Consider the following 24,966-nt stretch of genomic DNA (forward strand, 5'->3'; position numbering starts at 1 on the left):
TAGGACACAGCCAGAGCCGTATCCAATCAGAGTGCGCGGTGGGCGGGGGCTGCCGGAGCACGCACGAGGCGAGCCACGCCCCATCTGAGTTAACGTCATTTGGGTCATAATCGACGCAGAAGCCCCGCCCTCGTAGAGCGCAACTCGCACACGATTGGTCAGAAGCGGAGCTGCTTTAAACACGCCATTGGCTGAAAGAGTGACTATAATAATAAAACACAGGGAAAACACACACACACATACACGACACGAGGACACACTACACACACACACACACACACACACACACGACACGCGGACACACTATACACACACTCACACACAGATTATTGTTAAACAGAGGGAGAGAAGAAGCGGCAGGAGGAGGTTAAACATGGTGAGTGTCTGATTTATAATTTTGTTTTTGAGTTTTAATAGAGTTTAGTAGAATTTATAGCTTTCTATACAAGTTAAAAGTTTCATGTTTTTATTTTTTTATATATTTTTTAATAGTAAATGAATAGTAAGCGATTCAAACTATAAATGAACTCATAAGGAATCATGTAGTCACTAAAAACAGTGTTAAACAAACCAGAAAACTCTGAAGAAGCTTTTAGATGCTCTTATCTGGGGAGCTGTTTGTTAACTTGTGGTTTCTGAGGCTGGTAACTCTGATGAACTCATCCTGTAAAACGGAGGAAACTCTCGCTCTTCCTTTCCTGGTGTAGATCCTGATGAGTGCCAGTTCTATCAACTGATGCTCTTGAACACATTAAGAGGCAAGAAATTCAAGTAATTAACTCTTGACCAGTTCAGCAGTCATCTATGCAAGAAGCATCTAAAATATAAATCACATTACAGCTCTGGAAAAAAATAAGAGACTTTTAAAACTTAAAAATGATGAGTTTCTTTGATTTGTACCAAATTGAAAACCTCTGCAATATAATCAAGAGGAAGATGGATGATCACAAACCATCAAACCACCAAACTGAACTGCTTGAATTTTTGCACCAGGAGTAAAGCAGCATAAAGTTATCCAAAAGCAGTGTGTAAGACTGGTGGAGGAGAACATGATGCTAAGATGCATGAAAAAAAAACTGTGATTAAAAACCAACCAGGGTTATTCCACCAAATTTTGATTATTTCTGAACTCTTAAAACTTTATGAATATGAACTTGTTTTTTTTGCATTATTTGAGGTCTGAAAGCTCTGCATCTTTTTTTGTTAATTTAGCCATTTCTCATTTTCTGTAAATAAATGCTCTAAATGAGAATATTTTTATTTGGAATTTGAAAGAAATGTTGTCTGTAGTTTATAGAATAAAACAACAGTGTCACATTTTACCATGTGGAGGAATGAAACAAAATTTTAACTTTAATAAGTCTACTTGGAGGTTGAGTCTTGGGGAGTTTAGTTCTATAGTAGGAATTCTGTGTTTTAGTAAAATATACATTTTTGAGGTAACAGTTTTGGATTCGGATGGTATTATAGGGGTTGGACAATGAAACTGAAACACCTGTCATCATTTTAGTGTGGGATTTTAGGTTTCATGGCTAAATTGGAGCAGCCTGGTGTTCAATCTTCATTAATTGCACATTGCACAAGTAAGAGCAGAGTGTGAAGGTTCAATTAGCAGGGTAAGAGCACAGTTCTGCTCTAAATATTACAATGAACACAACATTATGGGAGACATACCAGAGTTCAAAAGAGGACAAATTGTTGGTGCACGTCTTGCTGGAGCATCTGTGACCAAGACAGCAAGTCTTTGTGATGCATCAAGAGCCACGGTATCCAGGGTAATGTCAGCATACCACCAAGAAGCACCAACCACATCCAACAGGATTAACTGTGGACGCTGTAAGAGGAAGCTGTCTGAAAGGGATGTTCGGGTGCTAACCCGGATTGTATCCAAAAAACATAAAACCACGGCTGATCAAATCACGCAGAATTCAATGTGCACCTCAACTCTCCTGTTTCCACCAGAACTGTCCGTCACCACAATCAATTATTGTGCTCTAAAACCAGGTGTTTCACTTTCATTCTCCAACCCCTGTAGATGCATTGTAGATGTTCCACACTGTGTTTGAGCTGGTGACCGTGTGCGGTTTCAGTATATAACCTGGTTTAATCATTACCCAGAGCAGGATAACCGGCGGTAAACACACAGGCAGGGCCACTCCTGTAAAGAAATCACTCAATCAGATAAAAGCAGACGGCGTCGTGTGGGGACACGCTGCCCTCAGGAAGATCCTGCAGGTCCTGAGCAGCAGAAATCCATGAATTTGGTGATTCATCGGTGGGTTAGGGTTAGTGGGCTGTTTCGGTTTTCTGTGAGGAACGAAATGGATGCAAACTGCTGTGTCATCCTCACATAAACGAAAACGCAGGACAGTATCTGTGTTTTATCCTCCTGGAATGAAGTCACTGAGAGATTTTGAGATTTTTTGGCCTTAAAATCCTTGGTAAACTGCATAGAGTTTAAAATCTGAACATAAAAATAAACCAGATGTATCAATTTTCACTTATTTATGACCTGTACGGTTGGCTTCTGTATTTAGGGAGTGTCAGTGTGTCTTTGCTATCGTAACGACGGGAAAAGTATGAGTGTCACTTGCTCTTCATTCCCTTTAAGAGCCAGGTGAGCTATGACTTTGGCGGATTGCAATTTTAACAGTGCAGCTACCTGGACGTGTCCAACAAACTCTTCTCAGCAGAGGAAACTGAGCTGCTGGTTGACGCTGTGAAGGAGCTCCAGCAGCTCATTTACGGGAACAGCAATGTTATTTTATTTACTATTCTGTTTATTGTTGATGTAAAAGTTGGGTTTGTGCTGCTGTGTAAAGATAGCGATGAACGTCTGACTGTTGGCGTCTGTCTAGGTTGTATTCAGTCAGTGGAGCTCCTGTGTTTTCTGTTACCAAGATAATCAAGCAAAACTCCAGAAATGTACCTGAACACACCTCATTTCCAGAACACCACGCCCATCAGTGTAGATATATTCAGAAGATCTGCTGCTGTTTAAACCAGGCAGGAGGAAGGAGTGAAAATAGACTGCTGGCAGGGTGTAAGATGGCAATGAGCATGTAAATTACCAACTCCCTGGGCTATGCATTGGAAAGAGCTTGGCAATACCATATCCGGGGTACAAGTCAATATATATTGCAATATATTGTGATATTGTAAACAATAAACGATATTGTAATCATATTTATAAAATCTAAGTAAAAGAAAAGTTTACTTTTGATCCAATCAGAACAGTGGGATCTAACGACAGAGTACAACACTGCTATATAATGGGCGGGGTTTAAACACAAGAGTAAATGAACACTTCTGACACCAATTTTTTACATCTAAACAACTAATAAAAAATCTATACTGCACAATCTACTACACAATATGATGCAGTGCAGTATTTTATGGACTTTTGACGATACCAGTCAAAAGTTTGGACACACCTGAAATTCAGTGCTGTTTTATTATTTTAAAAAATTATTTATGCATTGTAGATGCTTACTAAATACTGAAGTCAAAAAGTCAAACTATAAAGAAAAACTACTGACGAAAAATGTGTTAAACATAACTATACAGAATATGTTTTATATTTTAGATTCTAAAAGTACGAAAGAGTTTCAAGAACTTTGAAAGTATCCTCAAGTGCAGTTGCAAAAAAGACCATAAAAATGTTATGATGATGATGAAACTGGCACTCATCAGGAGCACCACAGGAAAGGATAGAAGAGCAAGAGTTTCCTCTGTTGTACAGAATAAGTTCATCAGAGTTTCCAGCCTCAGAAACCACAAGTTAACAAACAGCTCCCCAGATAAGAGCATCTAAATACTTCACAGAGTATTTTCGTTTGTTGAACACTTTTAGGTATTACTATAAGTGACTCATTTCTGGAGAATTTTAGATTCAAGATTAAAGCCAGGTTAGAATCATTGCTTATAGTAGTAAGTGATAGGAATTTGTAAACTGTTAAATACACATTTTTAGTCGAAATCCCTCTAATTTGCTTGCTTTTACTGTGAATTTACAGTGAGAGATTACTGAAGCTCGGCCTGTGAGTCATCCAGGTCAGCAGAGACGGATATAATGCATATTTCTGGAGTGAATGTACAGAAAAAACTGAAACGCTCTATTATTCATACACGGTCATACACGGTATTCATAGTAATCCTAGAGCTCTCTTTATAACTGTTAATAAATCACTATATCACTAAATCACTGCTTCCTGTGAAAAGCTTTCCTCCGGCTCTGTCATCATTACTCTACACAAAATAATACACCAGGAAGGTGTTCTTACAATATAGCGAAACTTTATACACTATCAGTTAAAAGTTTGGACACACCTTACCTTTCAATATTTTTATTATTTAACTTTTAATTTGTGCTTCTAATGGTAGTTCTCTCCCCGGTAGCTTTAATTGTTTTAGCTAGCTTGTCGCTAAGATTAGCTAGCTTGTCGCTAGCTTTAGTTCTTTCCCTGGTAACATTAGTATTTTAATTAGAAAAATATTTCACACTTCTACTCAGTGATAAAACTCCTGCATCCGGACTGCAGTTGTAAAAACAGGAGGACCAGTGAGTTTTTAGGCTTTAGTTTTTCTCAGTCACATGACATCGCGGCGTTCAGTAGCTCCTCCATTTTCACTCACTGTTGTGTTTTTACATGGATCTCCGTGGAAACCGTGGCACGCCCAAAGTGAACAATAATTACGGTGCACGGCAGTAGACAGTAGACAGGCTGTGCAACGGAGGGAACTCTTGTTCTTCCTTTCCTAGGGCGGTCCTGATGAGTGCCAGTTCCATCATCATAACGTTTTTGATGGTCCAATTTCTTAAAATCCTTCTTTTCAGATTGACTGACCTTCATTTCTTCTTAAATTCATTTTTTTTCTTAGTTGAGTAGTTGTTTCTTCTCATAACCTGGATTCGAACATATAACTCAAATATTCACTATTCACTGTATACCTGTAACTCTACCTCTTCACTACTTTACTTTAACTGATGCTCTCAAACTTTACATTAAGAGACAAGAAATTATTTCATCTAAGCAGGAGGAGCTACTTTGAAAATGTATAATATAAAACATGTTCTGGCTTGTTTAACAGTTTTTTTTGTTTGATAAACATTTTTATATATTTTTCATCATAGTTTAGATGATTTTAGTAATAATCTACAATACAGAACATTTTACAATAGCTGTGAGTTTTTTTTTTACAGTTTTTAGTTAATTTCTTTTACTTAAAGACTCTGGCAACATTTTGTACCCTAGATTTTGTACCATTTCTGGTTATTGATTGGACCTGAGAAGCTTAAATTGTAAAAAATAAAGGGAAAACATAGGGTGTTCTTAAATTTCTAAACAATACTTCATATATATATATATATATATATATATATATATATATATATATATATATATATATATATATTAACCCAACCTACATTACCAGTTTTAATAAAAGTATTAAACATATAATTTTTCATTCAGAGAGCGGTGAGTACTGTTTCCTACACCTTCAAATAAAGACTCTTGTAAATTGGAGTTAAAAACTGCTGCAGGAAGACGTCTGGCTGACCCACATGGAAACAGCAGCTTTAGCCTTTAGCTCAGATTAACATGATTAAGAACTGAGACTCAGTTTCAGCAGAGAAGAGAATTAGAATTATAGGTAATCTGACAGGAGAAGAAGAACTGCAGTAATAAAGTCATTGATAAAATAAAGATAAAATAAAAAGCAGATTGTCTGGATCATACAGCACTGCAGCTACTGAACTACTATACAATATTTTTTAGATCATAAACAATAGCACACACCATTTTTAAATAATGAAAAACACTGAATTTAAGGTGTTAAATTGTGCAGAACCATAGACTGTATATAGCTGGACAGAGCATCGTCTCTTAAAAGTGAAGCCACCACAGGTCGGGCGCCCCCTGCTGTTCGGTTGCAGAAAGCCGTGTAACCCCACCCATCCCCATAGGTTTCAATGGCAAAACAGAACAACATTCAATCACATTTTTTTCTAATATTCTGTAATTCTACCTCCATTATTTAAATGCAGCAGCTAGTGTAACCTCTGCTTATATTGTTACATTTTTATATCCCTACAGAATTCGTTTATTAAAACGTTATTCAGCTCTATTCAAAAAAGGTGTGGTTATGGTAAAAGGGCTGGTTATGGGCGGGACCAATAACAGACCGTCAGCTCCGCTCCACCCCGCTCTGCAGCCTGTGACCTCGAGGCAGCCCTCAGGGACGGGGTTATTTAAATGAGTAGGCTCCTCTCCACAGCCTTTCTCCCTCCTCTGGTTTCTACTGCGCAGAATCGGGTGGCAGGATCGCCAAAATGGCGGAAGATTTTGGCTTCATTTTCATTGAATGAATGGGAATGGAGACACGACGTCCATCTTTTTTTACAGTCTCTGTGCAGAACTCAGTATATCAGTATATATAAACACAGGGAGGAAGACTGATCTGACGTCAGGGTTCGTGACCCCGGCCTCTGCCTCTTTCTTTATCAGTGGCCTTCCTCTCGTCACGTTCCTGTGAGGAAGTCGGCGTACGGCGACTGTTTAAAGCTCTTCTCAGAGTTCTGGATGAGGAGTTGTGTAGAGGGTTTTAATGAGGGAGCTGGAACGTCGGGAATCTCTGCTGAAGCCTCGGTGCTTACATAACGTCCTGAAGCTTCCAGAACGACCTGCTGCTTTATTTTCCTGAGAAATGAGGGAATGTTTATCCATATGAAGACTTGGAAAAGCTGGATTATTGACCTTTCTAATGGGGTTAAAGTGAGCGAGACAGTGGGCCTTATTTTACTGATCTATAGCTATAGCCAGCTGTTAAACATGTACTGTGCAGCTTGCTTTAGGGTGCGCCAGTGTGTTTTTGCTATCGTAACGACGGGAAAAGTACACAAGTACGCAAAAGGCATGTACTAATTCTTTTAATTAATTTAATGGGTGTGTTTTGGGTGTAATGTAGTGTTGTAGTCAAGACCATTAGAGCCGAGTCCAAGCTAGCTAGCTCATCTCTATGGTCAGCTAGTTCATTGCTAGCTTAAGTTCCCTTCCCAGTAACATTAGTGTGTAATATAGCTTGATCGCTAAGGTTAGCTAGCTCATCACTAAGGTTAGGTAGCTCATCACTAATGGTAGTTCTCTCCCCGGTAGCATTAGTATTTTAGCTAGCTTGTCACTAAGATTAGCTAGTTTGTCGCTAGCTTTAATTCTTTCCCTGGTAACATTAGTATTTTAATTAGAAAAATATTTCACACTTCTACTCAGTGATAAAACTCCTGCATCCGGACTGCAGTTGTAAAAACAGGAGGACCAGTGAGTTTTTAGGCTTTAGTTTTTCTCAGTCACATGACATCGCGGAGTTCAGTAGCTCCTCCATTTTCACTCACTGTTGTGTTTTTACATGGATCTCCGTGGAAACCGTGGCGCGCCCAAAGTGTACAGTGCACGGAGTTCAGAGAAAAACAGTAGATAATTCAGCCTGTAATTTTTATCTCAGAGGACGTCTGAGAAAAACACCTACATGATCGTTCTGGACAGGATTAAAATCACAGAGGATAAAAACCCCCCATAAAAGAGAAAATTACCCCAGAACCCCCTGAGAAACTAATCCCATCCAGACAGGGCTTAGGATGTATTCAGTCATTGGTGCACCTGTGTTTTCCATTGCCAAGATAGCAATACTCCAAAAATGTACCTGAACACACCTATTTTTTTCCAGACCACCATGCCCTTCAGTGTAGATTCATTCAGAAGCTCTGTTGCTATTTAAAGGAGTCAAGTGGAAGGCCTGAAAATAGACTGTTGTCGGGGTGTAAGATAGCAATGAGCATCACGACACACCTTGCGCATTGTATAAAATAGTGCCCTGTTTCTCCAGAATTCATTTAGTACCGAAGCCACCTTCTCTCAAGTGTCTCAATGTGGTTCTTTTGGTCCCAATCTAATTCAATATGTGATTACTGTATTCACACCTGCTCAAATGATCCACATTAAGAGTGAAATGGATTATTTTAGCACTAGGACTAGGATCCATTAGAGGAGTATGTTTAGGATCAGGGTTTATTGGTCGGGTTTAGGTTTGGTCTGAATGTGAAACTACAACTAAATTCATGCTGAGGGTGTGAACGCTATCAGGGGTCAGAACTTTTCTAAATGTTTTGTTTTTAAACTCTTGCATTTCATGAGAAACCGAAGAGGAGAAAGTGTCCCTGCCTGGGAGGAGATGTGCTTTTCACAAAGTCTGCTATTGTCTCACAAACAACAAGATCCTTCTGTTTATGAAATTAGGCCAAAACCTCCGAACCACAAACCTCCTGACTGGACTCAGAGAAACGTAATATTGAGCTTCCCATGCTTTAAGTCACGCACACTTCTGTGATTATATAGAATACAATATATTAAAATATAATAATTTATCACAGATGGCTGCATACTGGTACACTATATCCAAAAATGTACAGCTCCTGCAGTATAGGTTTATATTTGAGTAAAATGATCATTCTTGTTTTATTCTATAAACTACAGACAACATTTCTCCCAAATTACAAATAAAAATATTCTCATTTAGAGCATTTATTTACAGAAAATGAGAAATAACTGAAATAACAAAAAAGATGCAGAGCTTTCAGACCTCAAATAATGCAAAGAAAACAAGTTCATATTCATAAAGTTTTAAGAGTTCAGAAATAATCAATATTTGGTGGAATAACCCTGGTTGGTTTTTAATCACATTTTTTAATTATGCATCTTGTCATCATGTTCTCCTCCACCAGTCTTACACACTGCTTTTGGATAACTTTATGCTGCTTTACTCCTGGTGTAAAAATTCAAGCAGTTCAGTTTGGTGGTTTGATGGTTTGTGATCATCCATCTTCCTCTTGATTATATTCCAGAGGTTTTTAATTTGATAAAATTAGAAAGAAACTCATCATTTGTAAGTGCTCTTTTATTTTTTTCCAGAGCTATATATTTAATATATACACTGACTGGATTTTTCCACCATTTTTGGTTATTGACTGGACCTGAGAAGCTAAAATGGTAAACTTACACTAGTAGTTATTTTAAAAAGTCTTAAAAGTAGAAGTTCTTTTTTTTGTCTTTAGAGAAATTACAGATGAAGGCAGAGAGTGGTGAGTACTGTTTCCTACACCTTCAAATAAAGACTCTTGTTTTGAAACTGGAGTTAAAAACTGCTGCAGGAAGACGTCTGGCTGACCCACATGGAAACAGCAGCCTTTAGCTCTTTAGCTCTTTAGATTAACATGACTAAGAACTGAGTCTCAGTTTCAGCAGAGAAGAGAAGAATTAGAATTAGAGTTAATCTGACAGGAGGAGAAGAACTGCAGTAATAAAATCATTGATAAGATAAAGATAAAATACATTTTAAAAAGCAGATTGTCTGGATCATACAGCACTGCAGCTACTGGACTACTTTTACCGGTAGTGTATTTTGTAGATCATAAACATAGCACACACACACACACACACACACACATTCCAGTCATCATTCGGGAATGCTCTCGTGCCGCAAATGATCGACTGGTTCACAGGATCAGTGACGAATTACTGACGCATGCTTGTGGTTTACTGCCTTGTTGAGTGAACAATCCTGAATACTGAGCGCTCTCACAGTCCTCCAGCCATCTGCAAAACCTCATATCTCCTACAGCTTCTGTTTAGTGTAGGACTTACACTGAGTTTCAAGTACAGTTTTACCTTTTATACTGATCTGAGAGCATTATAGGAATAGTTCAGCTAGAAAAACGTTAGGATACACCTTAAATTCAGTGTTTTTTCATTATTTTAAAGTGTTCTATATTGTAGATTAATACTAAAATCATCCAAACTATGAAGAAACACATATTTTATTATTTAGTAAACTGTTAAACAAACCAGAATATGTTGCTTTAATCTTGGCATTTTCTCAATCATATTTATGAGGTAGAGTCACTTAGAATGGGGCTAATTCATATTATAGCAATGACTTTAAGACATGAATTTCCCTCAATCCAAAAGTCGTTTTCAAGAACTATAAAAGTATCCTTAAGGACGTTCACAAAAAAAGACTGTCCAAAACGGTAAGATGATGGAACTGGCGCTCATCAGGAGCAGCCCAGGAAAGGAAAAGCAAGAGTTACCACTGTTCCACAGGATAAGTTCATCAGCGTTTGCGATTACAAGTTATTGAGCATGGTATCAGTCAGATACAGTACTACTGTTTTTAGCGACGTAGCGTAATCTACCTTCTAATCTGTACAGTTTGTCAGTCAATTTTACACTATTTTCACCCAACTACCACAAAATCCACATAAAACAATACTGTTCACTATTGGTGTAGGAACCAGGGAGATATCAGAAATAGGTGGATTTGTTGCCCCAAAAAATGATACCGCAGAAAAAGCAGAAATTGTTTTTAAAATAAACTTTTATTTTGAAACCACACCGAAATCTGCACCCCGCCATGAAAAGCACCCCCTCTCAGGAGCACGTTTCTAAATTAAGTTAGCTAAAGCAATTATCTCTGCTTTTGTCAAGAAGATGTGGGTGCGCGCTCCCGAGAGGGGGTGCTTTCCCTGGCGGGGGTGCAGATTTCGGCACAACACTGGCTTAAGTGACATTACATAATATCTTCACATGGTTTAAGGCAAAGTCCTTATGGGAAAATCAGCTTTAAAACACAGCCAGGTTCTTATTTCCAGTCTGGTAAGGCCAGCCTTTCATCTATTTAAAATGGGGAGAGGCCAAAATACTGGAAAACAAAGATCTAATTATTTAAAAAATTCAACAATGTATTTTTAATCACTGAAAAAAATGAATAAAAACAGGCAAACCAAGCAATTGCCTGGAGCCCCAGACAATGACTGGTTATGAATTGAATGAACGACAAACGTTTAGGAGGCGGTCAATGCAGAAAAGTATGATAAACACTGTTTATCAGAATCCCCCTTAAAGGGGCCCCTCCTACTTGTCTATTACAGTAGCATACAACCAGACTGGCACATGTTCAGCAGTATCTATCTTTAAGACTAGAACGGATTAAGTATGTACTAACTGACATTAGTTTCACTTTTCAATCTTGGAAACACCGAAACCTATCCTTTATATCATGCAGTCAATTTTTCTTGGGGCCCCCAAATACCTTGAAACAATCCTGATAAACACATTACAGACAGCTGCTGTGCTTGCGCAGATCGCCACAACTGTAGGGATTTAATCATTTAATTTAAATAAATGTGATAAAGATAAATGTGAATGTTAATTAGACTTTTGGACTTTCTGTGGGGTATAAACCTCACTTGTTATCTATGTATATATTAGCCTATAAATGTAAGGAACTCAACTTCGGACAACAAACCTGACTTTTCTTCTTAGTACCTTTTATTTTCCTCTGAACCGGGAGCATGCAGTGTTTAAAAGGGCACGGGTCTGTTCACAGAGCCTCAGTGTTTCATTACGTCTCTGACCGTCTCTTACCCTCTTCCTCCGGGGCAGATGGGTGGTAGAGACATGACTCTTCTCTCAGAAGCGTCAGACAGGATGCAGCCGGCTCTTAAACCCGTCACAAACTCCATCTCTGAGCCACTGGGTGGGTCCAGGGGTGTAGAGGGATCTTACAGTCTCTGCCAGCCAATAGAACTGCAGGACATGAGGGTCATCATCTGAACACTGAGCCTTGACCCGACCCGACCCGACCTGAGCCTGTGCACATTCTACCCGAGCCTGACCCAACCCGTCCCATGAACTGCCATTATGAGCCCGAGCCTGAGCCTGATTTAAACCCCACATTAATTTAGTCAGTAGAACCTTAAAACTGAGCTTTTTAAAAACTTTTGCAACTTTAAAAAACACAGTTTGATTTGGTACTTATCTATATTGTAATATAACTTTATTTAAAATAAAAATAGCATTAAAAATGCTTTAGGGTGGACAATGACTGCGAGGACAGTGACTGTATGAATGGTGACAGAGTGAACAAATTAGTTTTTTAATGTTTTCATTTTGATTTCCATGTTCTTGGTTTATTAATATTTGCTTTATCATTTTTATCATTCTTATCATTTTACTTTACTTTTTAAAAAAGTCTTTTTTTAAAAAATTCTTTTTTTTTTTTCAAATCCCATTGATGCAGCTTGCCATCAGCTGCCGGAGCCCTGAGAGAGCACAGTTGTCCTTGCTCTCTCTGGGTGGGTACAGTATATCAGTAGATGGCGCTCTGTCTTTCCCCTCATCACTCCTAGGGTGATGTGGATCAGCACAAGGCTGCGTCTGTGAGCTGATGTATCAGAACTGAGTCGCTGCGCCGCTTTCCTCCGAGTGTTAGCGTTGTGATGCTACTCAGTAATGCTACAGCATCAGCAGCAGCTCAAAAAGAGGCGGAGTCTGAGTTCACATGTATCGGAGGAGGCGTGTGCTAGTCTTCTATACCCACCTGGTGTTGGAGCATCACTAGTGATGGGGGAGGAGTCCTAATGAGTGGGTTGGGTAATTAGCCGTGTAAATTGGGTCAAGATTTCTTTTATTTAATTTTTTTTTCTATTTTGTTCGTTATTATTTTTCATTTCTATTATTTTTAAATATTTTTAATCCCTTTTATATTGTAAAGGCTCGGCAGCATTGTAAATGAGGGTCACCCTTAATGTATTCCCGAGTGAAAATAAAGGTTGATTGTAGTGCTGTGCAATATGTTGATAACCCTATCGTTTCTACAGTAATTTCATCATCAATTATTCATGCAAATATATAAAGTAGGCTATAATGAAATGTATTGGCGTGGTCACTTTGCATAAACTCGGTTTATATAAGTGATAATAAAGTAATCTTCGCAAAAAAAGCTTCATAATGTGTTTTTTTGCGACACGACGCTGCTTTACGTTATTTGCCGGACACTTTAAAAAATGCTAATTGAGTTTATTTTAATAACTCAATTTAAATACCTGTATAGTTTTAAAAAAAGGAGCTACTGCATCTACCTCATCTGTTTTTTTTTTTTTATTTGATACATATATATTGCTGCACTAAAAAGGTAGTAATTCTCATTTGTGAAAGTTTGGTTTAATGTCACTTTGAAATAAATTTGGAAAAAAGTAAGCAATGATGATATTTTGTCATATTTTTCGAAGAATAACTAAAAACATACTTAAATGTGGTATATCATGATATATATCGTTATCGTGATATAAAAAATTCTATATTGATATATATGATTTTTCCCATATCGCCCAGCACTAGTTGATTGATTGATTGATATCGTATCAGATTGAGGCCAAAACTCTGCGGTCTGAACAAAAAGCACAGATAGGATCAGAAATCACTTCAGCCAAACACGTGTGAGGCGTCTGGCCACAGATCCTGTTATCTTTTCTTCCACAAACTCCATCCAGAAAAACCCACACCCAGACCATCACTGCAGCAGCAGCTCTGCCCAAACTGCCTTCTCACGACCCGGCAGGGGCTCGGCCAATCATCTGGCTCTGGGTGGAGGAGGTGGATGGGAGGAGAGGGTGTGAAGGAGAGGTAAAAACAGAAAACAGGAAAATCTGACTTATTTTGCCAACTCTGCAGGAGACCAATCTCTGTGGCATTCTGTGGTAAAGAACAGTGAATTGTGAGCGGTTTCTTGGTATGTGGAGAGAAAAATATCAAGCGAGCCAAAAGAATATCAAATTCTCTGAAGGGAACAAATACGTAAATAAACGTTTTATTCTATAAACTACGGATAAAATTTCTCCCAAATTCCAATTAATAATATTGTCATTTAGAGCTTTTATTTATTTGCAGAAAATGAGAAATGACTGAAATAACAAACAAAAAAAATGCAGAGCTTCAACAGTTCAGAAATAATCAATATTTGGTGGAATAATCCTGGTTGGTTTTTAATCACAGTTTTAATTTCATGCATCTTGGCATCATGTTCTCCTCCACCAGTCTTACACACTGCTTTTGGATAACTTTATGTTGCTTTACTCCTGGTGCAAAAATTCAAGCAGTTCAGTTTGGTGGTTTGATGGTTTGTGATCATCCATCTTCCTCTTGATTATATTCCAGAGGTTTTTAATTAGGTAAAATCAAAGGAACTCATTTTTTTTACATTTTTAATTTGAGAAACATCAAAAACCACTGGAATGTAATCAAGAGGAAGATGGATGATCACAAGCCATCAAACCACCAAACTGAACTGCTTGAATTTTTGCACCAGGAGTAAAGCAGCATAAAGTTATCCAAAAGCAGTGTGTAAGACTGGTGGAGGAGAACATGATGTCTAGATGCATGAATGCTATGCTTAAAATCAGGGTTATTCCACCAAATATTAATTTTCGAATTTTATTTTGACAATTTCTCATTTTCTGTAAATAAATGCTCTAAATGAGAATATTTTTATTTGTAATTTGGGAGAAATGTTGTCTGTAGTTTATAGAATAAAACAACAATGTTCATTTTACTCAAACATAAACCTATAAATAGCAAAATCAGAGAAACTGATCATTTTACAGTGGTCTCTTTATTTTTTCTGGAGCTGTTTGTACCAGAGTGCCGTTGACTTGGCTTCTAAATGGAAGTCTAAGGAAACAAACTGCAGACACCAGTCTTGGCTTATTTACTACAGTTGGGGTTCGGTGGGGGAATTGTCTAAATCGATAAGAGAAATTCTGGCTTTATGGAGGGAAGCCAGACATCCTGAACCTGATAATACGAAACAGAGACAGCTACAGGAAAATGGCCAGCATTAGTCTATAACTCATATACAGCTCTGGAAATAAAATAAGAGTCCACTTAAAAATGATGAGTTTCTTTGATTTTACCAAATTGAAAACCTCTGGAATATAATCAAGAGGAAGATGGATGATCACAAACCATCAAACCACCAAACTGAACTGCTTGAATTTTTGCACCAGGAGTAAAGCAGCATAAAGTTATCCAAAAGCAGTGTGTAAGACTGGTGGAGGAGAACATGATGCCAAGATGATGACATGAAATTAAAACTGTGAATAAAAAAAAAAACCAGGGTTATTCCACCAAATATTGATTATTTCTGAACTTTTAAAACTTTATGAATATGAACTTGTTTTCTTTGCATTATTTGAGGTCTGAAAGCTCTGCATCTTTTTTGTTATTTCAGACATTTCTCATTTTCTGCAAATAAATGCTGTAAATGAGAATATTTTTATTTTGAATTTGAATATATATATATATATATATATGTTTATATAACAGCCTGAGTTTTTAGCTTAGTTATATCCTCAGCCACAGTCCAGCAGGGTGTAGAGCTGAAACAGTGGGAAAACTGTTTGAAAGCAGAACAGAATAAGTGCTGTAACTGCAGCGGTTGCTTAATCTCTATTTCATAAGATTTTGGAAAATATTGATATAGAGCGGTGGAATGCAGAACGGGATTTTGAAAAGTTGACAGTGGGGAGATTTAGTAATTTCATTTTCATGTTGGAAAGATTTACAATAACACTGCAGGATAAAGACGATATTGATCTTGAGCTCAGCAAGTAAAGTAGTGGAATGGGAAGGCCAGTTCTTTTTTGCTTTTGTTAAACATTACAGACATTTTAGGCTTAAGATCAAAAGAATACTATAGCTTTTTCAGCTTTTATTTCCATTTAACCCAGTTATAAAAGCAACACCATGTGTTCTGTAGCTTCCCTTTTAAATGTACTGTGCAGTCTTGTAGTCCTTCTGGGATCTAGGCCAATTCCATCTAGCAAACACGTTGCCATGGCAATCATGGCACGCAGTGGTTATTATATAGTATGATAGTATAATATGAATAGTAAGTGATACACTGGTATACTAAAAAAACATGGGAGAGCAGAGCAGTATATACTGTATAATTGACTTAGTAACACCCACACCTGTTCACGTTGCGAGGTGTTATCTTGTGAGTGACGTAGAACTCTGGCCAGTGTGTCAATAGAACAATAGTGGGTGCAGATGTATGGGACATTCCATTTCTGAAGTTTTGCGGGCATTGCAGTGGCTGGTAATGATGGTGACCAGCAGCTTCTGGCTAGAATTGTCCATTATTGTCTTTATTTAGAGACCTATAATTCAGTGATCTAAAGCAAGATTTTACAGAAACACCGGAGCACTTTTATTTTCCCAAAAAAGGCTCACATGGCATTCATTCATTCTAGAGACCCCAACTACACATTTTACATTACATTACATTACTTTACATTACATTACATTTGGCAGACGCTTTTGTCCAAAGCGACTTACAATAGTCAAGTACAATGTAAAATAAGTTTAAAGGTAAAACATCTTTGGATAGGGATAAAAGGAGGTCAAAGGGGAATAATAGGATAGAGGAGTGAAGGAGAGGAAGAAGGAAATGAGGTTAGAAGTAGTTAGTGTGTTAGAGGTGTTAGGAGAGTAAGTGCTCTTTGAAGAGCTCAGTCTTCAGGAGTTTATTAAAGATAGTGAGAGATTCTCCTGATCTGGTAGTGGAAGGTAGTTAGTTAGAGGTGTTAGGAGAGTAAGTGCTCTTTGAAGAGCTCTGTCTTCAGGAGTTTCTTAAAGATAGCGAGAGATTCTCCTGATCTGGTAGTGGAAGGTAGTTTGTTCCACCATTGGGGAACTCTGTATGAGAACAGTCTGGATTGCTTTGTGTGAGTGTTTGTTTGGCAAAGCGAGGCGACGTTCATTGGAGGAGCGCAGCGGCCGGGAGGTAGCGTAAGCCTTCAGGAGCGAATGCAGGTAGGAAGGAGCCTGTTCTGTCATCACCTTGTAGGCGATTGTAAGAGCTTTGAATTTGATGCGAGCAGCAACTGGTAGCCAGTGGAGCTCAATGAGCAGCGGGGTGACATGTGCCCGTTTTGGCTGGTTGAAGACCAGACGTGCTGCTGCATTCTGGATCATCTGTAGTGGTTTTACTACACAGGCCGGGAGGCCAGTTAGCAGGGCATTGCAGTAGTCGAGGCGTGAGATGACGACCGCTTGCACCAGGAGTTGGGTGGCCTGTTGCGTCAAGAACGGTCTAATTTTTCAGATGTTATAGAGCGCAAAGCGGCAGGACCGAGCAACTGAGGCCACATGGTGCGTGAAGGAGAGTTGGTCATCAACCAGAACACCCAGGTTCCTAGCAACCTTTGTCGGTGAGAGAGAGAGAGAGTCGATACTTATAGAGAAGTTGTGTTGAAAAGATGAATAATGAAATAATGAAAAAAAGATTGAATAAGACTTTTAAATAAAAATATATGTTAGATAAAGACAGATAGTCAACGTGTTTAGGCAGTAGAAAAACCCCATATACTTACATGTATATATATATATATATATATATATTGGTATATTGGCATACAATCTGAAAACGCTAACCTTTTTTCCTGTAACTTTTTTAATTGATCTTATAGGCTCACAGTATATATACTCATATATATATATTCACAGTACCAGTCAAAAGTTCTGTTGTTTTTTCATTATTTTAAAATATTCTGCAATGTTGATGACTACTAAAATCATAGCTTTCAGCTTATCGCTGTGATGTAGATCAGTCAATCTGAAAAAAATGTAAGATATTTGAAAGTATCCTATAGTGCAGTCACAATAACAATCAAAAATGTTTTGATGAAACTGGCACTCATCAGGACTGCCCAAGGAAAGGAAGACCAAGAGTTCCCTCTGTTGCACAGGATAAGTTCATCAGTGTTACCAGCCTCAGAAACTGCAAGTTATTAAAAGTATTTTTGGTTTGTTTAACACTTTTAAGTTTACAATATAATTCCATATGTGTAATATTAGTCTAGAATGTTAAAAAAATAATCAAAATAAAGGAAAAACATTTAAAAACCTTTTGATTGGTGCTGTATATAAGATGGTACACCCTTTTAAATCCCCTGTGTGTAAATGTATGCAATCAACAAGCAACCTGAAGGGCAAAACAGCTTCAGATATATTATTATTAAATGCCTGAGGGCTGAACAGGAATCACTGGCTGCTGTCAGAACTATCGGGTAACACTGACCCCTGAGTGGAAAACATGAAGAGGGCGGGGCTTAAAAGACAATAGCCACGCCCATTCATCTGGGGAGACTAATGAATGGGGAGCTTTGGGCTGTGGGCGTGGCCTAATGTCTTAAACCCTCCCCCCTGTTCTAAATGAAACCACACAGGAATGCTCTCTCTCTCTCTCTCTCTCTCTCTCTCTCTCTCTCTCTCTCTCTCTCTCTCTCTCTCTCTCTCTCTCACTCTCTCTCTCTCACTCACACACACACACACACACACACACACGTTTATCAAGTCTTCCTGTTTTCGCGAGCGCACGAGCTTAAACACCCAGGCTAGTCTAGGTTTGTTAGCCTAAACTAGGAGCTAAAATCAGTTTCTAAGGGAGATAAAACCAAAAACTTACTTAAACTAGCATCTAATTTAAAACCTAAACGTGTGACCTAAAACTAGAAGCTAAAAACGGAGTATTTTTTTTGTTTTAAAGAAGCTAAAACAGGCTGGGTTTACCTGACAAGAAAACAAAAATCTAACCACAGGTCGAGGAGTTAGCTAACTAGCCAACTACCTTAGTTAAGGTATGTTTGTTAGCTAAAAGTAGGAGCTAAAAACAAAAACGGACTAAAAGTAGTATCTAAATGAAAACCTGAAGCTGTGACTTAAAACTGGAAGCTAAAATATGGAGTATTTTGTGTTTTAAATAAGCTAAAACAGGCAGTGTTTACCTGACAAGAAAACAAAACTCAAACCACAGGTTAGCTAGTAGTTAGCCAAGTTAGCTAGTTAGTTATTTAGCTAAGGCTAGGTTAGTTAGCTAAAAGTAGAATTTAAAACTGTTTAAAATATATACCTTATAACTTAAAATTAGAAGCTATAATTATAGAGTATTTTGTATTTTAAAGATGTTTAAACAGTGTTTACTTGACAAGAAAACAAAAGCTAAATGTAAGTTGGAGTTAAATCAGTTTTTAAAACTAGACTTAAACTAGAAACTAAAATATTGAATATTTTTATGTTTTAAAAAGGCTAAAACAGGACAAACCAATTGACAAGAAAACAAAACTAAAACCAGATCAGGTCAGAGAGTTAACTTATGCTAGTTACTAGTCAAGTTAGGTAATTTTAAATATTTTTTTAGGGAGATTAAAACAAAAACATTCTAAAACTAGGATCTGAATTGAAACCTAAACCTGTGTTTTAAACTAGAAGGTAAACTATTTTTTTTTTGTTTTAAAAAGGGTAAAACAGGCAGTGTTTAACTACCTACCTGAGAAAGAAAACAGAACTACTAAGTTACCAAAAACATTTTTTAAGGGAGGTTAAAACTTATTAAACACTTATATAAACTAGGATCTGAATTAATATCTAAACCTGTGACTTAAACTATAAGGTAAATTACAGTAAATTACAGAGTATTTTTAGTTTTAAAAAAGCTAAAACAGGCAAATAAACTCAAGGTTTAAGAGATTAGTTAAAGTTAGTTGGTAAGCAGGTTAGTTAGGTTAGTTCTCCTGGATCTAGCTGGTGTTTAGGGGGGTTTGGAGGTGGTCAGGCCCCTGGAGGAGGAGCTCACAGGCCGGTTCTGGAGGGGTTCTGGAGGGCTGGAGGTTTGGGGGAGGTGAAGCAGCAGAAGGAAACCCCCACAGGCTGCTGCTGCCCCGCCGCAGTGTTTCCTCTGCTGTGCTGGAGCTGAAATAACCAGGACTCTGAGACTCATGGATAATCTGATATACAGATACATACAGAAAAAGAACTGAACTGTACTGGGCTCTATTGGACTTTACAGGGTTGTATTGTATTGTACTGAACTGTACTGAGCTGTATTGGACTTTACTGGGCTGTACTGGACTAAAAGCTTGCTGTTGGTATGGAAGCTCTGAGGGAATCTTTTCTCCATTTAACCTTCCAGATGTCCTCCTACAAGAGGGCCACCTTAGACGAGGAGGACCTGATTGACACCACCTCAAACGGAGTGTACCACCCCTCCACAGTGCAGGTAAGAGTTCAGATAGGTAACTTTATTTATTTATTTATTTATCTGTCTGTCTTTCTGTTTCTGACGCTTGTTCTGAGCCTTAAATACCAACTACACAAAAAGAAACTAGTTATTTAGTTATTTACTTTTAGTATATTTTACTCTACAGAGCCCCTAATGTGACATTATTATTATTATTATTATTATTATTATTATTATTATTATTATTATTATTATTATTATTTTTAAGGCATGGGAATGACATCCTAAGTAGAGGTGGGCGATATGTCCCTAAAATAAAATCACAATATTCTGCTGTATTTTTGCGATAACAATACTTTTGGCGATATAACAAAACACAGAATTTTACAAAGATTTCAAAAATACTCTACTGCAACAAAATAAAAATGGTATAATATTTCACACCCCTAAGTGAGATATTAAAAAATACAAGAATTTTATCAGATTTGTAACAGATGTCAATGATCCAGAATGTCATGGTACTAATAACGCACTCCATATATCCAGGATTAAAGTAATATAAATGATACTGGACAGATATAATCTGTCTCTAGTAGATATATAATGGGAAATGGGGTGGGTGAATTTTGACGATATTAGCATGTACGATATGATATGGCACACCCCTAATCCTAAGGCACGGCCACAACTTATAAAGGTGTGGGGACCAGATAATTCTTATTCAAGACTTATTCAAGATTCAACATATTTATTGTCATGTGTACAGTACCATAAACAGGCAGTTACACTCACTATACAATGAAATTCTTACTTTGCTAATCTTACACTGACACACAAGCTTAGAGAAAAAGTTATTTAAAATCAGACAAATATTTGGCACAAGACCTATTATTTTACCTCTTCAGGATACTACTTCATTTCTTTATTTTGTTTGCTTGCTTCTCATAACCTGGATTCGAACATTACTCAAATATTCACTATTCACTGTATACCTGTAACTCTACCTCTTCACTACTTTACTTTAACTGATGCTCTCAAACACTTTATTAAGAGACAAGAAATTCAAGTAATTAACTCTTGATGAGTTCAGCACAGCTGTTAACTGAAAGCCTGAATTCCAGGTGACTCCAGGTGAATATTAAGAAAGTGTAAACATTTTGTTGTGGTTGTAAAAATAAAGGTATGATCAGGCATCAAATGTGTCTCTCTTATAAAAACAGTTCAGGCATATCTACACAGTATATGTGCTTGAGGTCTCTGTAAAATCAAACAGAGCTTTGCATAAACGAAAGATAAGCAAATCTTTCTCCGTCCAAAGTTTTAATGAAGGCATGTCTTCTTTTCTTCATAGACTCAACTCAGTTTGAATTTACTTCATATTTAGCACTATATTATATTATAGAAGCAATTTTGTATTTGTTCAATGCCTGAAAGTCCCTAGAAACCAGTTTATCCCATTGTTGGATATTAAGGGTCCTACCTTACACAGCTTATCGCTATTTTACACCCTGCCAACAGTTTATTTTCACTCCTTCTGGCTGCGTGGAGCAGCATTAGCCTAAGCTGCTAACTGCGGTAAGCGCTAGCTCTTTTGCCGTTTAGAGCTGATTATTATTGGCCTGTAACCTGCTGCTAACCCCGGCTAGCACTGCTGGAGCAGCATTAGCAGTACCTGCTAGCGGTTAGCCGCTAATGCTAATGCTCCAGCTTTAGTGGAAATCTGGAAATCGAAGCTTACTCTTTATGAACAAAAGCACTTTACTCACTTAGATAAGCGGTTTTCAGGAGAGAAATCTGTGTAGATTAACATCCAGCGCTCGTCTAACTCATCTAACTCAATTACGGTTTTGTTTACTTAACTTAACTTTACAGCTAAATTAGAAGGAAAACATGGCGACACCCATGTTCCTTACTAGTGTCGCATTAAATGCGCCTTATAATCCGGCGCGCCTTATATTTTTTTACAGTGTACAATACTTTTCAGTGCGTATACAGTGATGTGTCGACTGTATTTAAAGGTTTATAGGTTGAGCGTGAACATCTGTGCACTGTTACGTCCTCTTGAATTTCTGTTCTCTTTATTCTTCTCCTTTTTCTCTCTTTCTTTTATTCTCCTTCCTGCCTCGGCATTGATTTCCTCCAGTAGAAGCCTGATCCTCGTTATGCCTCGAGCCGTTCCTTAAATATTTTCTCAGGTTCATCCGAGGTATTAAGTGTTCAGAAACTTCCCTGAATGTTCCCCTCTCTCTCCGACCACACCAAGAAACCTAGAAATTACCCAGCAGCTCCTGGAACAGCCAGCGCTCACTTTTTTACAATGCGGCTTCCATTCAGCGTGACTTATTCAACTTTGCAGGCTTAAGCTGAGGAAATAGCTCTGTCCTTTACAAATTAAAGGTAATTTATATCCGAGTTCACCCGCAGTGCTCCTGCAGAGCAGAACGGCTCATTTAAAGCGTAAGTCCTTAATCCTGCGTAAATTATTATTATTACATAAATCTCCTACATTCGAGTTATGCCTGTGTGCAGCCGTAGCCCTTATACTATACAGTATTTATCAAAGAAACGGCTAAAAATTTAGAGAGCCTGGTGATGCATTAGCTTTAGTTTTATTAAGCGATATAACACACTGTAGAAGGTATATTGGCAAATTTCCTCTTTTTAGTTTGTTGAGTGTGGAATATGGAGCTAGACTAGCGTTTATTTTCTCCATTAAAGCTCTCAGAGCAATAAAATATTCTAATTTTAAAAGCTTCAAAATTATCCTGAGATTGTATTTTTATAGTGTGTTTAAATAAAGTTTTCACAATATTACAGTAATAACTCTAGACATAAAGACATGTATTAGTGTGTGTATATATATGTAATATAGTTATATATTCATATTCAGGAGGAAGATAAAAGTTACGGAGACAGTAAAATATTTTAAATTAAAACATGTTTCTTTTGGTTTGTTTATCCTGAAATTCTGTCACAATACATGAAGAACGTCCTCTTTCCAGGTTGTTGAGTGTGGAATATGGAGCTAGACTAGTGTTTGTTTCCTCCATTAAAGTTCTCCGTTAAACTCAGCAACAAAAATATTCTCATTTTAAAAGCTTCAAAACTACCCTGAAATTGTATTTTTTTATAGTGTGTTTAAATGAAGTCTTCACAATATTACAGTAATAACATAGTATAGTCATATATTTATATTCAGGAAGAAGGTAAAAGTTACCAGAGTTACAGTAAAATATTTTACATTAAAATATAACTATTGGTCTGTTTATCCTGAAATTCTGTCACAATACATTAAGAACATCTGCCAGATTTATGTTATGTAAGAAACTGAAATTTACTGCATATTTTAGATAAATTAAGTATTATAGCATGTATTTCACTCTGTAACTATGGCTATTGTATCTTATCATAAAGTTAATCGTTAAATTGTAAAGTTATCATGGAACTGAACATTTTCTCTACTAGTTAAGAAGATTAAAACCTTAAAAGATCTAAAAGAAGCATTTGGCAATTTAGACTCAAGTAAACCACGTCATTCATGCCTGTAAATTGCATTAATCTGGAAACTTTGATGCGTTCAATTGTTTTAATGCATAGTTGTTGAGTGTGGAATATGGAGCTAGACTAGCGTTTATTTTCTTTATGAAAGCTCTGTTAAACTCAACAACTCAGAACATTATAAAATATAAAATATTCTCATTTTAAAAGCTTCAAAACTACTCTGAGATTAAATGAAGTCTTCACAATATTACAGTAATAATAACTCTAGACATAAAGATTTAGAGACGCGTGTTGAACTGGAGTGTCTGTAGAGTAAATAATAGGGAATTTTATCTTGTTTACACTCTGAGATTCTGGTTCCTCCACCGAGCGGCGGTGCTCTGGGTAGACGTAATTGAAGGCCACGCTAATCCCCCCCCAGTGTAATGGTTAACCATGAAGTTCCACTCATAACAAACCAAAATCCTCAGAGAATACATGCTGATCCCACCAGAACACGCAGAACATGTTCTGAAGAAACCGGTCAGATTTAACTGGAAACTGATGATAGTAAAACGTTATCAGTATTTACAGAGGAATTTATCTTTTATCCCAGATGTAGGTGATTAGACAGATGAGCGCAGACATATTTGATGAAGTTTGCTTTGTTTTTTACAGTATTATTTAAAACTTAAATTTAAAACATCTGTTTAACTTGGTTTTTAAGATAAGCAGATAAGCTTAGGACCTGTCCACACAAAATAAATGAAAATGGGCAGAATGGAAATAAACTGAGCTTTGAATAAAATAATAAAAATAATATCACGATATTTCATGGTATTATCGCGATAACGATACTCTTGACGATATGACGAAAAACTGAATTTAAAAAATGATTTCAAGAATACACTACTCCACCAAAATTAATCTAGTAGATATATAATGGGAAATGAGAACAGTGGGATTTTTTTGTTGCTAAAAACAGCAAAAAAGTAGAATCCTGATGTGATAATTAGGGGTGGGTGATATGGCGCCATATTTCAGGGTAAAATATCATTCACGGTATAAAAAAAAAAATGGCGATATTATCGTGTACGATATGATATGGCACAATCCTAATAATAACTAAAAAAAAAAAAAGACACAGAAACACAGAGAACTCTGTATCTATTAAAAGTAGAAGTCTTTCCTTGCCAGATTTTACCTAAAACTAATGACAGTTTAACATTTTTAGTATTTCCCAAAGAATTTGTCTCATATCCCAAATATAAATGATTAGATTTATGGGCATATTTGACGTCAGACATATTTGATTATTTTTTAAAATGTTGTTATTTAAAACTTAAATGGCAAAACCAAATCTACCTGGTTGTTAAGGTAGGCAGATAAGATTTTTGTCTGCTTAGTCCACACCAGCAGTGTTTTTAAGATATTCCCCTCTACACAGTAACGTGATACCACTGAAAACACTAAAATTAACATGCAAGCCCTGTAGAGGACGGTTTTACCTCTTACAAAATAACATAAAAACTAGGGATGTCTCCTATTCAATCATGTAATTGGAAATCTGGG

At 37.1% G+C, this 24,966-nt stretch overlaps 1 protein-coding gene across 2 annotated transcripts in view; it reads left to right on the forward strand.

The window, feature by feature from the left end:
• The first annotated feature begins 252 nt into the window (after window positions 1-252).
• ece1 (endothelin converting enzyme 1) overlaps window positions 253-24,966 on the forward strand; it is a 46,292-nt gene continuing 21,578 nt past the window's right edge. The window contains exons 1-2 of one of the 2 annotated variants that reach the window (XM_049471815.1): window positions 253-376; window positions 19,867-19,953. In XM_049471815.1, the coding sequence (XP_049327772.1) occupies window positions 374-376; window positions 19,867-19,953 (90 nt within the window). In that variant the 5' untranslated portion in view covers window positions 253-373. Of the gene's footprint in view, window positions 377-18,223; window positions 19,954-24,966 lie in introns of those variants that run through there. The other variant, XM_049471814.1, reaches the window with a different exon arrangement.

The sequence above is a fragment of the Astyanax mexicanus genome, chromosome 24 (assembly GCF_023375975.1).
Source record: "Astyanax mexicanus isolate ESR-SI-001 chromosome 24, AstMex3_surface, whole genome shotgun sequence".
NCBI classification, from domain to species: Eukaryota; Metazoa; Chordata; class Actinopteri; order Characiformes; family Acestrorhamphidae; genus Astyanax; species Astyanax mexicanus.